General features: G+C 30.0%; 1 protein-coding gene and 1 pseudogene across 1 annotated transcript; both read left to right on the forward strand.

The window, feature by feature from the left end:
* The first annotated feature begins 3,603 nt into the window (after positions 1-3,603).
* On the forward strand, positions 3,604-4,985 carry LOC113851448. The gene has a single exon (XM_027481935.1). The coding sequence runs from the start codon at positions 3,771-3,773 to the stop codon at positions 4,983-4,985; it is 1,215 nt and encodes a 404-aa protein (XP_027337736.1). The 5' UTR covers positions 3,604-3,770.
* Positions 4,986-11,027: 6,042 nt separating this feature from the next.
* LOC113851360 lies at positions 11,028-13,287 on the forward strand (annotated as a pseudogene).
* The last annotated feature ends 840 nt before the right edge of the window (positions 13,288-14,127 follow it).

The following is a 14,127-nucleotide window of genomic DNA, read 5'->3' on the forward strand; positions in this document are numbered from 1 at the left end:
ATGGATAAGAGGAATTTTAATAATATACTTTTTATGACACATTATTAACTATTAGTTGAAATTTATTAAAAATTATATAAGTTTTACTTTTTCTTACATTTAATTTAATATTTTTTTTATCATAAATATATAATTTTTAATAAATTTTAACTAATAATTAAAAATATTTTTTTGAAATGTATTGTCACCATTTCTATGAGTAATAGATAAGTGTCTTGTAAATATAAATCTCATAATAAATAAAAGCATATAAATATTTTAATAATTAATGTATCTGAAAATATGTCCTTTTTTTTATATTTTAGATAAAAAAAATATTAGTGAAATTTTTTTATACATACGATTAGAGAGTTTTCTGTTTTGACTTATTTTTTAAATAAAAAAACACACAAATTAAAGAATTGAATATTTTATTAGAATTATGTAATAATTTTCAATTTATCTTTTATTAGTTAATCTTTATTTAATCTTTAAACAACTTGATTAGTATAACTATTTTACTTATTATATTTAAAAATATATATATATATAAAATACTAATAAAATAAAAACTAATATTATATTGAATTTAATAACAATCACTATCTTAATGAAATTTACTTCTCTATTATGAGCCCTTGGTTTCATTCATGGTCTCAAATGATAGCCCACCTTATACATTACATATATCATTGGGCAGAAGCAGAACATAAGGCACTAAAATTGAAGCAGAGAAATAAAACCTTAAAAACAGTTCCCTCTAAGGTGTCTTGTAGTTAATGACAAAGTGGCTTATCTCATTCTCACGTGCTTCAACGTCCTTAACGGACAGGAACATTTGTCTGTGAGCCAAAGACACTGCATAGTACAAATCTCAATAAGAAGCATGCAAATGAGTTTGTGAAGCAGTATAAATACATTGTAATAGACACCATTTAGCTTTATTTATTACAATCCCAAAAGAGCGTTAAAGGGTGATAAGTTAAGCACTTAAATCAGAAAATGGGCACTAAGAGACAAAGTCATGTGTGTACTCTCGAATCTTTAAAAGGAAATTTATGTAAAGGACTAGACAAACTCAAGTGCTCACTTTGGATTCTCCTTAAGAAACGGATTAATTGTAATGCTATTTCATTTAAGCTACCTCTAAACAATAATTAATTAATAGCAACTTAACTATATATTTTATGGGTCATGGAATTAGTTTAAAAAGTTCATAAATAATAAAATTTTACTATAAGTTATGTTAAAATATATTAAAGATTATAAAAGTGTATTTTTATGTTTTCAAATAAAGTAGTTTTATGTTGATTCTTTAATTAGTGTATTTGATTAACATTTTTCATATTTGATTTGTGATAAGAAATTGTTATCCAAGTGGATCAACCGCTTCCTCAGCAACTCTCCACGTGAGATACTCACGTTGGTGTCATATATATGTTGGAAATTATTATTATTATTATTATTAACATGAGTTAGAAAATTCTCCTATGCTTAGCCAAAGATGCTAGCTGAAGAATCTGCATTGCATGGATCACAATCTTGAGTAAAATTCTTATGATATTCACATGGCAAACATGATTTGTTGCCTTCTTAAGATGTCAATCCTGACATCATTGTCTTGCATGTCTGGGATTGCATTCATGTTCTTTGTAATTAATTATTCTGAATTCTTAACTAGCTACACATTCCGGGTTTAAAACTGTAAATTACATGTTACCCACAATTTTTGTTTTAACATATTTATAATATTTATTGGTTATACAAAAAGGTAAACTTTTAAATCTCTTTTAACACTAAAATGCTGACCTTTTATAATTCTTATACCTCAAATATGCTATTAAAAATGTAAAGTATTACAATTGTCTTTTGTAAAACAACCAATCAATAAAAAGAGAAAAATGAAAGAAATCTGTTGTATGTTTTTATTAGTTTTTTTGGACTAGATTTTCCCTCCAACCATGATTGAATATTAATAGTAATTTGTGATTTGTTCTAAATATTTTATATTTTATAAATTGTGTTGAAATTTTTTTTATATTTTCTTGCCAAATGCCTCCAAGTTATTTTAGATGCACAGAGACAAAATTATTATGAAAGAATTTTTTCCATTAAAAACGAGGTCTTATTGGAAAGTGGCCCTGCTCTAAACTAAACTCCAATAGAGTTGTTTGTGTAATTGTGTAAAGTTTTGAATGAAAAGACTATTGATAATCAAATATTCCAACTTAATAATAAATAAATTTGTGATCCACAATCTCGTTAGTTTTTCTATGTGCTACCAAAAAGTAGAATTGCTAATTAAATTGCAACAGTGCAATGAACTATTTAAAGGATGGCCAATCATTTATGATTTGTATCAAAGACATGGGAAGGGATGTCTTTTATTATCAGTATAATTGATTGATTTGTTTATTTATTTTTCATAAAATTAAGGTACAGTTATTTTTGGAGAAAATATACACAACAGCACATTTAACACTTCCGCAGGACTCATATTTTTAGGGGTTTAAAATTAATTGCATCTTTCTCACCTTGATTTGACATTGTCATAATTCTTCAAAAATACAGAAAACTGTCCATTCAATTAATTTGTGTTGAAAACATTTATAAGCAAAACATTATGAGAATTTTGAATGTAAGCTAATGGTGAAAAGATTTAATAGTTTGCTATAAATTCAACATTATCAACTTTTTTGTCCTAAATTTTTGGTATTTGAGAGTTATGTTGAGCTTCAAATTTAAAATGTTATTTTTAAAAATAAATTTATTATTATATATATATCAATAGACGTTAACTATGTAGCTAACAAAAAAATAGATATTAAATAAATTTTAAAAAAACTAGCAAACACAAAATTGCTATAATTATGAATATTAAAATATATTTAAAAAATAATAAAATAAGTTAACTCAACATCAATCTAAACATGACCATATGTGACATTAACAAAGACAACTCATTCATCAAATTGTTGCATAGCTAATACTCCATCTCAATATTTAGCACCCTATTGTGCTTTTACAGTAGTTTAATTCTTACTCACACACGAATCTCATTATTGTGGATGAAGTGTACTCGAGCTAATTTAATGCTTCATAATTGCTTATCCACGTCAATGGTTGTTCCAATTTCCATAGAAGAGGTAAAATTGAGTTGAGTTTTTGCTTCATAATTGCTTAACCGTGTGCCACCAGATAGCAAGAGAATCACTTTCTATCCTGAATTGAAGGGGAAATTAGCAATGGAAACTAGGAAAGTGTAGAATAACAGAGCGTTACTTTCGGTTAAAGATTGTACGTCATCAACACAACAGTGTCCTTAAGCTTCTTCCACTCACACCCCAAACCCCTCTTCCTCAAATAATATTAATAATCTCTATATGGGACACAACACAGGCACATAATAAGAAAGAGAGAGAAAGAGATCAATGCTAAGTTAACACAATGAAGTTGCGTTCCAACTACTCTTTATAGTCTTTATCTTTATTCTTTCTTCTTCTAATGCCCCCACACCCTATAACCTCACCTATCAATCTTCCTTTTGCATTGTTTCTTTCTTTCTTTTTTCTTCCCTTTCTCTGTTTACTTTCCTTCTCACCTTCTTCACCCCATCAGTGACTAACTCATGCATGTTCCTCTCACTGATCACTTGCAATGAAATGAACAACCAAGATCACCCCATTCACCACCATGCATTGCCCTCATAGCTAGCTGTGACTACAAATCCACAAAGATATAGACAGAGAGAGAGAGAGCACAAAAGATTCTATTTTTGGCACACACAACTTATGGCATCCATTGCCACCTTCTTCAACAAGTTCCTCTATCTTCTCATCCTTCTTGTCCACCTTGGCTGCTTCATCTTCACCACCACCACCTCCACTGCCGCCGGAAAACAAGACAACCGCCACGCGCCGCAGTCAAAGAAACGAAAAATCTCACCTTTATCCCAACCCTCTTCTCCTTCCCACCCCAAATTCAAAACCCACAAAGCACTTTCATCTTCTTGGCATTTCATCAAACACCTCTTTTCCACCAAGTCCTGTAAAACCACCACCGCCACCGCCCAATCATCCCCACAATCCACCGCCAACACCACCGTCTCCGCCGCCGCCGCCGCGAATTCCTTAACCACCGCAAGAACCTCCCACCAATCGCTCATTTCTCTAACACAACCCGACCTGTTTTCTCCGGATCTTCAACGCAAAAAACCAACTGGGCCGTGCCCCGAATCCGATATCTCCGCCGACAACAACCTCTTCTTCCCTCTCCGCAACGACATCTTCCCCTGCACCGCGTGCGGCGAGATCTTTCAGAAACCCCAGTTCCTCGAACAACACCAATCCACAAAACACGCCGTTTCGGAGCTAACCGGATCGGACCCGGGTCACAACATTGTCCAAATCATATTCAAGTCGGGTTGGCCCGAAACCAAGGAGTTTCCGCGCGTAACACGAATCCTAAAGATCCACAACAGCCCCAAGATCCTCTCCAAGTTCGAGGAATACCGCGAGAGCGTGAAATCCAAGGCCACGCGCCATGGCACCCTCACGCGCCGCCGTGACGAGCGGTGCATCGCCGACGGCAACGAGCTCATGCGTTTCCACTGTGCCACGTTCTTATGCGAATTGGGACAAAATGGGGATTCTTCGATTTGTTCACAGCAATTTTGTAATATTTGTGGTATCATAAAATCAGGGTTTTCTCCTAAGCTTGATGGAATTTCCACGCTGTCCACCAGCTGGCGTGCACATGTGTCAATTCCTGATGACGTGGAGCGTGAGTTTCGCTTCATGAACGTGAAGCGGGCCATGCTAGTGTGTCGGGTAATTGCGGGTCGGGTTGGATCCGATTCTGATGACGTGGAAAAGGAGGATGGGGGTTTTGATTCGGTGATGGCGCGTGGAGAGAGTGGAGTTTACACACGCCTTGATGAGGAGGAGCTGTTGGTGTTTAATCCTAGGGCTGTGCTTCCTTGCTTTGTCATTGTGTATAGTGTGTGATGAATGATTATTATGTGAGATTGATCCAACGGTCATGATGGTGGGTTGTAATTTTAATTTGGTTAAGTATTTTGTAGCTAAGAGATGCTTTTTTACTTTTTACATAATGATGGTTATTGGATCATTGTGCACAAAAAAGTGTGCATTGAATTGACACTACTTAGTATAGAAATTGAAATGTGTTGGATGTAAGTGTGTGTTGAGGTGAATACCTTTTGGTTGTGTTATTAGGGTTGCCTTTCTCTTTGTGATTTTCTTTAATTTTCAGTTTGTGATGAGGGGCAGATAGCATAGTGGGTTCATTCAAACATAGAAATGGTACCCATTGCTTGTCATGTGATTATTTGGTAATTGGATAGCTTTTTAATGTGAAGATTGTGAAAATTTTCAGCTTGTTAAAGTTTAGAAATTGTATGACTATATAAGTTTTATTTAACTAACCTTTTGTTAGTATGCTTGATTGTTTCTTTCTGAATGACCCCAAACGTCTCAAGAGATAAAAAGCGACTCTCAAATGGCAAAAGATGCTTAAAATTTTCATTTTTATTTGCAATGACTTGTTTGTTTCTTATTATAAGGAAAACACTTTGGTTTGATTTGCTATCTCAACTAGTAGTTGAAGCAAGCTATAATTGAAACGTTGATTTTGAAGTATCATGCATGTGTTGGGTTTTTCTGTATTTGACTGATAAATTTCTTGTTATAAGAAGAGCTTTTAGGTTTGATTTGCTCTCTCAACCACTTGATTAGAGCATCTCTCTAATTAAAACCTTGATTTTGAAAAGCTATATCTCAAGTATTTTTTGTTTTATCTTCTTGGGAGAGGATGAAGAAAAAGAAGGAAATACAGAGAGTAAATTCAATGTATAAATTGAAGAGTTTCAAGAAATTTTGACAAGAACAAGTATAAATTATTAGAAATGTCCTTGTTTGCAGTGAACTGTCACTCGGTTTGTGTTTGTAGTTCATAGAACCTTGTTGGATCGGAACAAGGATGTATCCATATCTTCTTCCCTCAAATGGGCCTTGTCAAACTAGATTGAACTGAATTTGTAAAATGTAAGAGGATTTTTATTTTAATTTTAATTTTTACTATGAATTAAATCTGGGACTTAAAATATTATATTAGTAAAATTATTTTATTTTATTTTATAATAGTTAATTTAAATATTATATTTAAGAAACATTTTAATTGATTGATAATATAATTTTTTTATATATTGGTTGAATAACTAATAATTATACATACAAAATTCAGTGTATGTATATCTGGATTTTTTTTTCCAACTAGCTTAAGATTGTGTAGGCCAGTTTGAATCAGCTGAGTAACCAATTTTTACCTGCTCTAATTAAATTAAATAGAAGATAATAAAATAAAAAAATTACCTTCACATTCTTTTAATTTTTTTAGGTGAGGCTATAATTGGAAAAATATTTATTACATTTAATATTTTTAATTTGACAATAATATGAATTTTGAACACATTATGAGTCAAAAAAAAAAATGGAATACTTTAACCTTTTTTAGTCCTTTGAATCTTAATGTGTGTCTGTATCTGTAATTATTTTTCAATTTATAAATTGAAAATTGACTTATTGATGTTATTTGAGCAACTTATTTGACACCATAATTTTTAATATACTAATTTCTATTGAATAAATACTAAATTAATGCTTTTCATTTTTAACATAATTGATAATGATTTATTTGTTAAAATAAAAATGATTTAATATTAGAATTTAATTAAAATTCATTAATATGTACATATTTGTATACTGTTATACAGTTATAAATTATTATATTAAAGAAAATGATTTATTTTTGCAATAATTAATTTTAAAAATATACCTAACATGTATTCTGTTTGAATGATTATGTAATTTTTTTATACTAACAATGCATTAAAATTAAATTCCTAATAGTATTATTAATATATTTTGAATGGCTAATAATTAAAAATAAACTATTACTTATTATATAAACTCATAAATCACATTCGTACAAAGTGTAGTATATATCTGGTTAAAGTTATCACCTCTTGCAATTTGTTAATTTCTCAATTAAACTTTTCAAATCCCAATTTTTATTTTTTTTTTGCATGTGATGGTTAAAGGGAAAAAAATGGATGAAATTGTTTTATAGCCTTTTAATGATTTTAAATATATAATAATGACTTACAATAGAAAAATAAGTCAAATTTATGTCAATATCACCATTAATTAGTTCATTATGATTATTAAGTAGCATTGCAATATCAATCACACAATAAAAAAATATTCAATAACACTTTTATAACTCAAATTTATAGAAAATTCAATCATTAATTGGGAATGGAAATGCATTATAATCACACACTGATCCCTTCCGAGTCTTTATATTTTGCCTAAAAGGAAGTTCAAGAGTTACAAACATCACTGATTCCAAGGCGTTGGATCATAAAGCACAATCAAGTTACAAGGCTTAGAATAATCTTCATTTAGTTACATTTTTTTTTCTCTTAATAAGCTGATTTCAGAATGCACTACCAGAAACACATAAATTACAAACAAATTTTATCGGCAAATTTTTTAGTTTGTATTATAAACAAATTTACAGATAATAAATTAAATTTTTTTTTTAATATTACTTTTAGGTAAATTTATCTATAAAATTGACATAAAAATTTATTATTAAAATTTATTTATAAATGCCCGTTATTTAATGCATAATATCACAAATAAAATTATAAATAAAATTTTTTACCTGCATTTTAAAATTAAGGCAAGAATTATGATGAATTTTTATAACATAATTTTGTCTTTTTATATAACTCGTTACAAACAAATTTTTCTACATGTAACTACATTTAATGAAATTATAAATAGAAAAATTTGATTGTAACATACAAAATAAATTAAAACCGTGTTTTTTTTTCTTTCTTTCTCACTTTCTATTTTTTTTTCCTATTTCTCTCTACCATCTTTAGTTTTTTACCTATTGTCACCAGTTAGAGTGTCCATTTTGAAAACAAATTGCATTATTGTATCCTTTCTACAATACTCTAATTTTTAATTAATTTAGTTTTTTTTATATATAATAAAGACTTATAATTTCTAAGATAGAGTTGTAGGATTAGAGGATGGGTGTAGAGATCATTCTCTTAATTGTTTAAGAATATAGTAAAATATGTCTACTGTAAAGTTACAAAATGATACGCTTTAAAATTTTTTAAGATTGTAATATGTATGTTTATAATTTATTTATTAATATATTTTTTATATAATATATTGATTTTGCGTGAAAGAAATGCTTTTTTTTTATTAGGTATTAATATATAAGGAAATGCTTCTTTTTTTATTGTTTGAAAGTTTGCATATTTTGTTACAAAGACGAAATTATAATGACCCATTTACAAATAAATTAATGTGATATTTAGAAATAAGAAGAAATAATTATACAAGTAACAAAAATAAATTAATTGTTACATATGAATATTTTTTCTATACTTTATTTAATTAAATTTTTTATATTAATTTACTTTAAAAAATTATAGATGACTTTAATATATCTGTAAATTCATCTAATAATAAAATCGTTGATAACCTTTTAAAAAAATATTTTTAATTTATGTATTTTTAATAGTAATGATTCATATAATTTTGTTTATCAACTCTAATTCACAATAATTCTCATCATTTTATAAGATTGCATAAAAAAAATTGTACGAAAACGAAAGAAAATGAAGAGCAACTCACAGTGACTTACCATAGATTAAACTAAAACTAAGCTAAACTAGTCTGGATAGCTAGATATATTTTGAAAAGAGCCAAGATAACAACACATTTCAAAATATATGTTTGATTATTTGTGTGTGTAAATATTTCGAATATTTTAATGTAATTTTTATTAAATTTTTATCTTTAATTAATAAACCAATGGAAGATTGATTAAAATTACCTAAACATTTTATTAGCAAGCATCTTAAGGATTCTAGTCTAGAAAATTTATTAAAAATTAAAAATAAAAGTAAAAATGAGATAACAAAATTGAGAAATTTGAACAGGTTGTGAACGAGATGCTGACACATGCCATGTTCGCTCCAAAATTTCGATTAAACAAAACCCCTCGAAAACCTCACATTCATACGCAAAACCCATCTTTTCTTTTCTCTAATTCCAGTTCGCTTACTTGTTCTTCAAGCCAATTCCATGGGCATGGCAGCTTCAATCTCTTTGACTTTGAAGCCCTCGGAATCCGCTCCATCTCCATTATTCTACTTAAAGTGCGCTTTCTCTCTTTGCGTGTTCTTCAAAAAGTTTCGACATTTCCCACTTTATGCTCTGATTTCCCCTTTTTCGCAACTGGGTAGGCGCTGTTCTTCTGTTTCCCAGGGAGATTTTGAAGTTTTTGTCAATTTATCTTCATTTGGGTATTCTCCATTTAGCTCAAGTTTGTATCTTTGTGGATGATCACGCCGTGGACACTGTGTTTGAGATAGTTATCCGGTGAGCCACTTTTTTCTCGTTGGTTTTTGAGCTTTTGTCTGTTGTTGCTGCTGTTTTGTTTGTGTTGTTGATGGTTTTTTGTTTCTTTGGTGCTAACGTTGTTCTTTTATGTTTGCTTGTTCCTTTTTGCTGAATTGCCGTTTTCCTTTCATCATGACTTTTGTTCTTAACTGTAGCTGGTAAGAATTGCATGACACATTAGATGATTTCTGTTTGCTATATTTTTTATTCAGGATATTGGGTTCAATGCGAAACATGAATTTAAACATCACTTTCAAAGTTTCATTTGGTTGGAGTGTGATTTTTAGTCTTTTTGCTCAACATATTTTTATCTTTTTGTATGTTTTCCTTGAATTTGTTATTTTCTTTATCTTTAGTCTTGTAAAGTTGGAATAAGTAACTGTTCCTTCTTTTCTGTTTTGTTTGTCTCTTTTCCCTACTTTCAGGTTTATAATATGTCAATGTCATCTGATTTTAAATTAGAGATTGTTACCCAGCGTAACTCTGAAGAACCAGGGTTAAGCACCACCATAGCTTCAAGAATGTCTCTAGATAATAAGGAGAATGCAGTGCAAACAATTTTTAGTGGAATTCGTGAGCAAGGAAAGACGTCAATCAACAACTTCGCAACAAACATGGAGCGCCGAGCTTTGAACGATAGGTGTGGAACAAATCTTCTTTTCCACATTTGTTATTCTTAAAAATCCTTTTTTTTAATTGAATTACACCTCTGTGGCTTATATCTATTTATTGATGCATTTCCCTTTCTGTGCTTTCATTACTATTCTGTTCTTCTAAGTTTCACGAGTCAAATTTCATTTTTGTATCAGTTTTTAAGGGCTAACTACATTGACCTCCCCTGAGGTTTTACCCAATTAAACCTCAAGGGATGTCAGTGTAATTTTCTCATTTTTTAAAAAATATTTCACTAAATTGTTCTGTGATATTTTGTTTTAGTTCTTGGATGGGTGAAAATTCTTGTTTAAATTATGGGCCTTTGGGGTGCATGTTTTACGTTTTAACCATATAATATTATGATTATTCATTTTTTTAATCAAAATGGTACTTAAGTAAAATGTAAAACACATTTACCTTTACAAGCAGATTTCTGAAAGCAAATAAGGCTAGCATTGGTGATAGTGTTAGTCTTCTTGATGGGGAGGAAAGCCATCGTTTGCATGGATCAACTAAAAGCTCTCCTCTTATCTCTGGAGCAGCTTACTGTGTTTCTTCTTGCTCTATGATAATGCTCAACAAAATTGTTTTATCAGGTTACAATTTCAATGCAGGAATATCATTGATGTTTTATCAAGTAAGTTAGTTTATGTCCTTCATTTTGCTCCATGAGAGTATTAAATGATGGCAAAAGGTTCTAATCAGACTATAATTCTTAAGAATGATAATTTCAATGCAAAATCAATCAGAATGAGATCTTTATTCTGCCTTGTATTTTGCAGAACTTCATCAGTACTCTGGTTGTTGTTTTGCTGGCTCTTTCTCATAGAATTTCGATTGAAAAACTCAGCTGGAGGCTGATCAGGGTCTGGATCCCTGTCAATGTGATATTTATTGGCATGCTTGTCTCAGGCATGTATAGGTATAGAATAAACTTTGCTTTTTGTCAATTTTCTTTCCACTGCTCAGTCTTGTAGTCAATGATCGTATATCTTGTGCTGCTCCTACCTACACTTAATGTCTTCTGGTTCATTTTTCTTTTCAGTTTGAAATACATAAATGTTGCCATGGTGACAATTCTCAAGAACATGACAAATATCTTAACAGCAATTGGAGAATTATATTTATTTCAAAAACGTCAGAATTCCAGAGTGTGGACAGCAATGTTTTTTATGGTATATGGCATTCTTGAATTGCATCATTGATATGCTGTTATTTTTGGACAAATTTTATTTTAGTAACTGGTTAGGACCCCAAGTTGAAAAATATTTATATCTCATTTAAATCTTGGATGGCTAAAAAATATCTTATCATATGAAAATTTTATGCACGTGAGTAGTAAAACTCTGTTCAAATTATCAAATTGTACATTTTTTTTAATCAAGGTAAAACAAGATGGGAGATGTTAAGATGCAGATGTAAGTATGCAACAGATTCTCACACTGCTTAACTAAGGGAAAGTTAATATTTTATTTCCTAGTCCTTGATAATACAATGTTTGTGAAACATTGCTTTGTTCTGACATTTAAGGGTCAGAATAGTTGGAGAATGAAGTTTGCTGTTTCATCCTCTTAGAAATCACAGAAAAGAAAATGCTGGTAGTCTGATTTATTCATCAAATTTTGTGTCTTCCTATAAAAAATCTTCAACAATCTAATTTATTTACCAACATGCTGATGGTCTTAATAGTTATTACTCTTTCTGAAGTGTTAGTATATAAGTTTTTGAAGTCTTTTTTTACCCTCTTTATTCATACTTCATACAGATTATCTCTGCTGTCAGTGGTGGTATTACAGATCTCTCATATGATTCAGTTGGTTATGCCTGGCAGCTTATCAATTGTGTTCTTACTGCAAGTTATTCAGTATGTATATTTAGCTCTGGTTTTCTTTCTGTATTCTGTAACAGACTTATGGTAAATAATATCTGGGAGAATTTTCCTTTTGACCGAGCTCAACAATGTCGTGTAATTCATGTTGTTGTTATTGTTATTTTGTAACAGACTTCTTGTTTGATGCTAAGATTGAGAAGTTTGAGAATAAGAACCTTTTTTGGAACAAATTCCCGTTATGTTTAATCTTAATCTTTGATGAAACGTTTTCCTTTTTGAGACAGCTTACCCTTAGGTGGGTTATGGATGAAGCTAAGAAGTCAACAAAATCTGGATCTCTTAATGAAGTGTCAATGGTGTTGCTGAACAATCTACTTTCTTTACCTTTTGCCATCATCATGATTTTCCTTTTTGGCGAATGGGATTATGTAATACATGCGTGAGTGAATATGTTTCTTTGTTTTAAAATTCAACTAGCTCTTCTGCATCCTCACAATTATTTTCACTTTGATTTCCAGCGACGTGGTTAAACTGCCAATGTTTTGGGTGATTGCAACAGCTAGTGGACTACTTGGACTTTCCATCAGCTTTACCTCAATGTGGTTTTTACATCAAACTGGCCCAACAACATATAGGTAATTTGATGCAGTTGAAATTCAATACAAATCAATGGAGGGATGGTTTTGTTTGAAGTCACAGCAATGTGTTTTCTTGTGGATAAAATCTTGGGACAAGAAAAGATACCATAGTTTATAGTGAACATCCTAAACATTCTTGTATTCAACTAAGGGTACGTTTTGAAGAGCTTATAAGGAGCTTATGGAAATAGTTTATAGCTTCCATAAGCTGTTTTCAGCCTATAAGCTTCTCACTGTAACTTACCAGAATAAACATTTTTCAGCTTACCCCAAGAAATTTTATGGTCAAATTATGGGATAAGCCCTCATATAAAAAGAGATTATTGAATGGCTTAATTAACACGTTCTCAAACGCACCCTAAAAGTTGATTCTTTCAGATATTTACTATCTGTTTTGAGTTCTTTTTCCATCCATCAATGTCTCATGAGTTTTTTGTGTCTGTTTTACAGTCTTGTTGGTTCCTTAAACAAGATTCCGATCTCTATCGCTGGCATTTTAGTGTTCAAAGTTCATCTCAGTGTATCAAATTTATTCAGCATTTTGTTTGGTAATTCATCACAACCACTCTACATTTCGTTTTGGAAATTATCATCTTCCTTTTAATCTTGTATAATGCACCTATTTTCAGGTCTTTTGGCTGGTGTACTCTTTGCAAGAGCCAAAATATCATGATAGCAGAAGATCCTAGTAATAAGCAATGAGGTGTGAGAATTAATACATTTGTTATAATTATATAGGTTTTTTTTTAAGCTTTGCAAATTCAATGCTTAATATAGCTTCAAAGGTCGAAAAAGTATGTGATACGCCTGCAAGAAGTGTCAACTATAAAGTTTTGCTTGCATTAGTATTGGAACTTGGAAGCAGAATTGCTAAGCTGGCAAGACTGTTCCTGTTGAAGAATAAAAACATTGTGTTTATGTGTTATTTAATTTGTATGTAGTTATATTTGTATTAGAAACAGGAATTATGACACTGAATGTAGGTTTTTATTATTATTTTTATATGACATTTAAAAATAATATATACCGAAATATGGGATTTTTGGAAGAGTAATGAAAATATGAAAATTCAAAGGTGCAAGTACTTAGATTCAGATATGGAACAATTAAAAAATATTTAAACAAATTAGAGTTTAAAAAATTTCCCATGATTTTTCCAAAAATTTAGAAAATTTAAAATAAAAAATTGTCAATGTTAATTTTTTTTTAAAAATAATAATAATTTAAACTACCAAAAATGGCTTTTTCTATATGGTTTTTTTTTTAAATTACAGAAATAGAGATTTTTTTGACAAAATTATAAAAATATATATTTTTTAAAATCATTGTTAGCAACTTTTGACCTATTTTTTTATATGTTTTAAATGTTTTATTATTATTTTAAAAACTGTCAATTGTGACTTTTAATTTTTTTAAAATTGTTTAATATATTTTTAAAAAATTTCCATTAATAATTTTTGAGACTTTATGACTTTTTTTATTTTTTATCTTTAAACTTTGTACTTACATAAAA

This window comes from Abrus precatorius, unplaced genomic scaffold, assembly GCF_003935025.1.
Source record: "Abrus precatorius isolate BTA unplaced genomic scaffold, Abrus_2018 Scaffold9, whole genome shotgun sequence".
NCBI lineage: Eukaryota > Viridiplantae > Streptophyta > Magnoliopsida > Fabales > Fabaceae > Abrus > Abrus precatorius.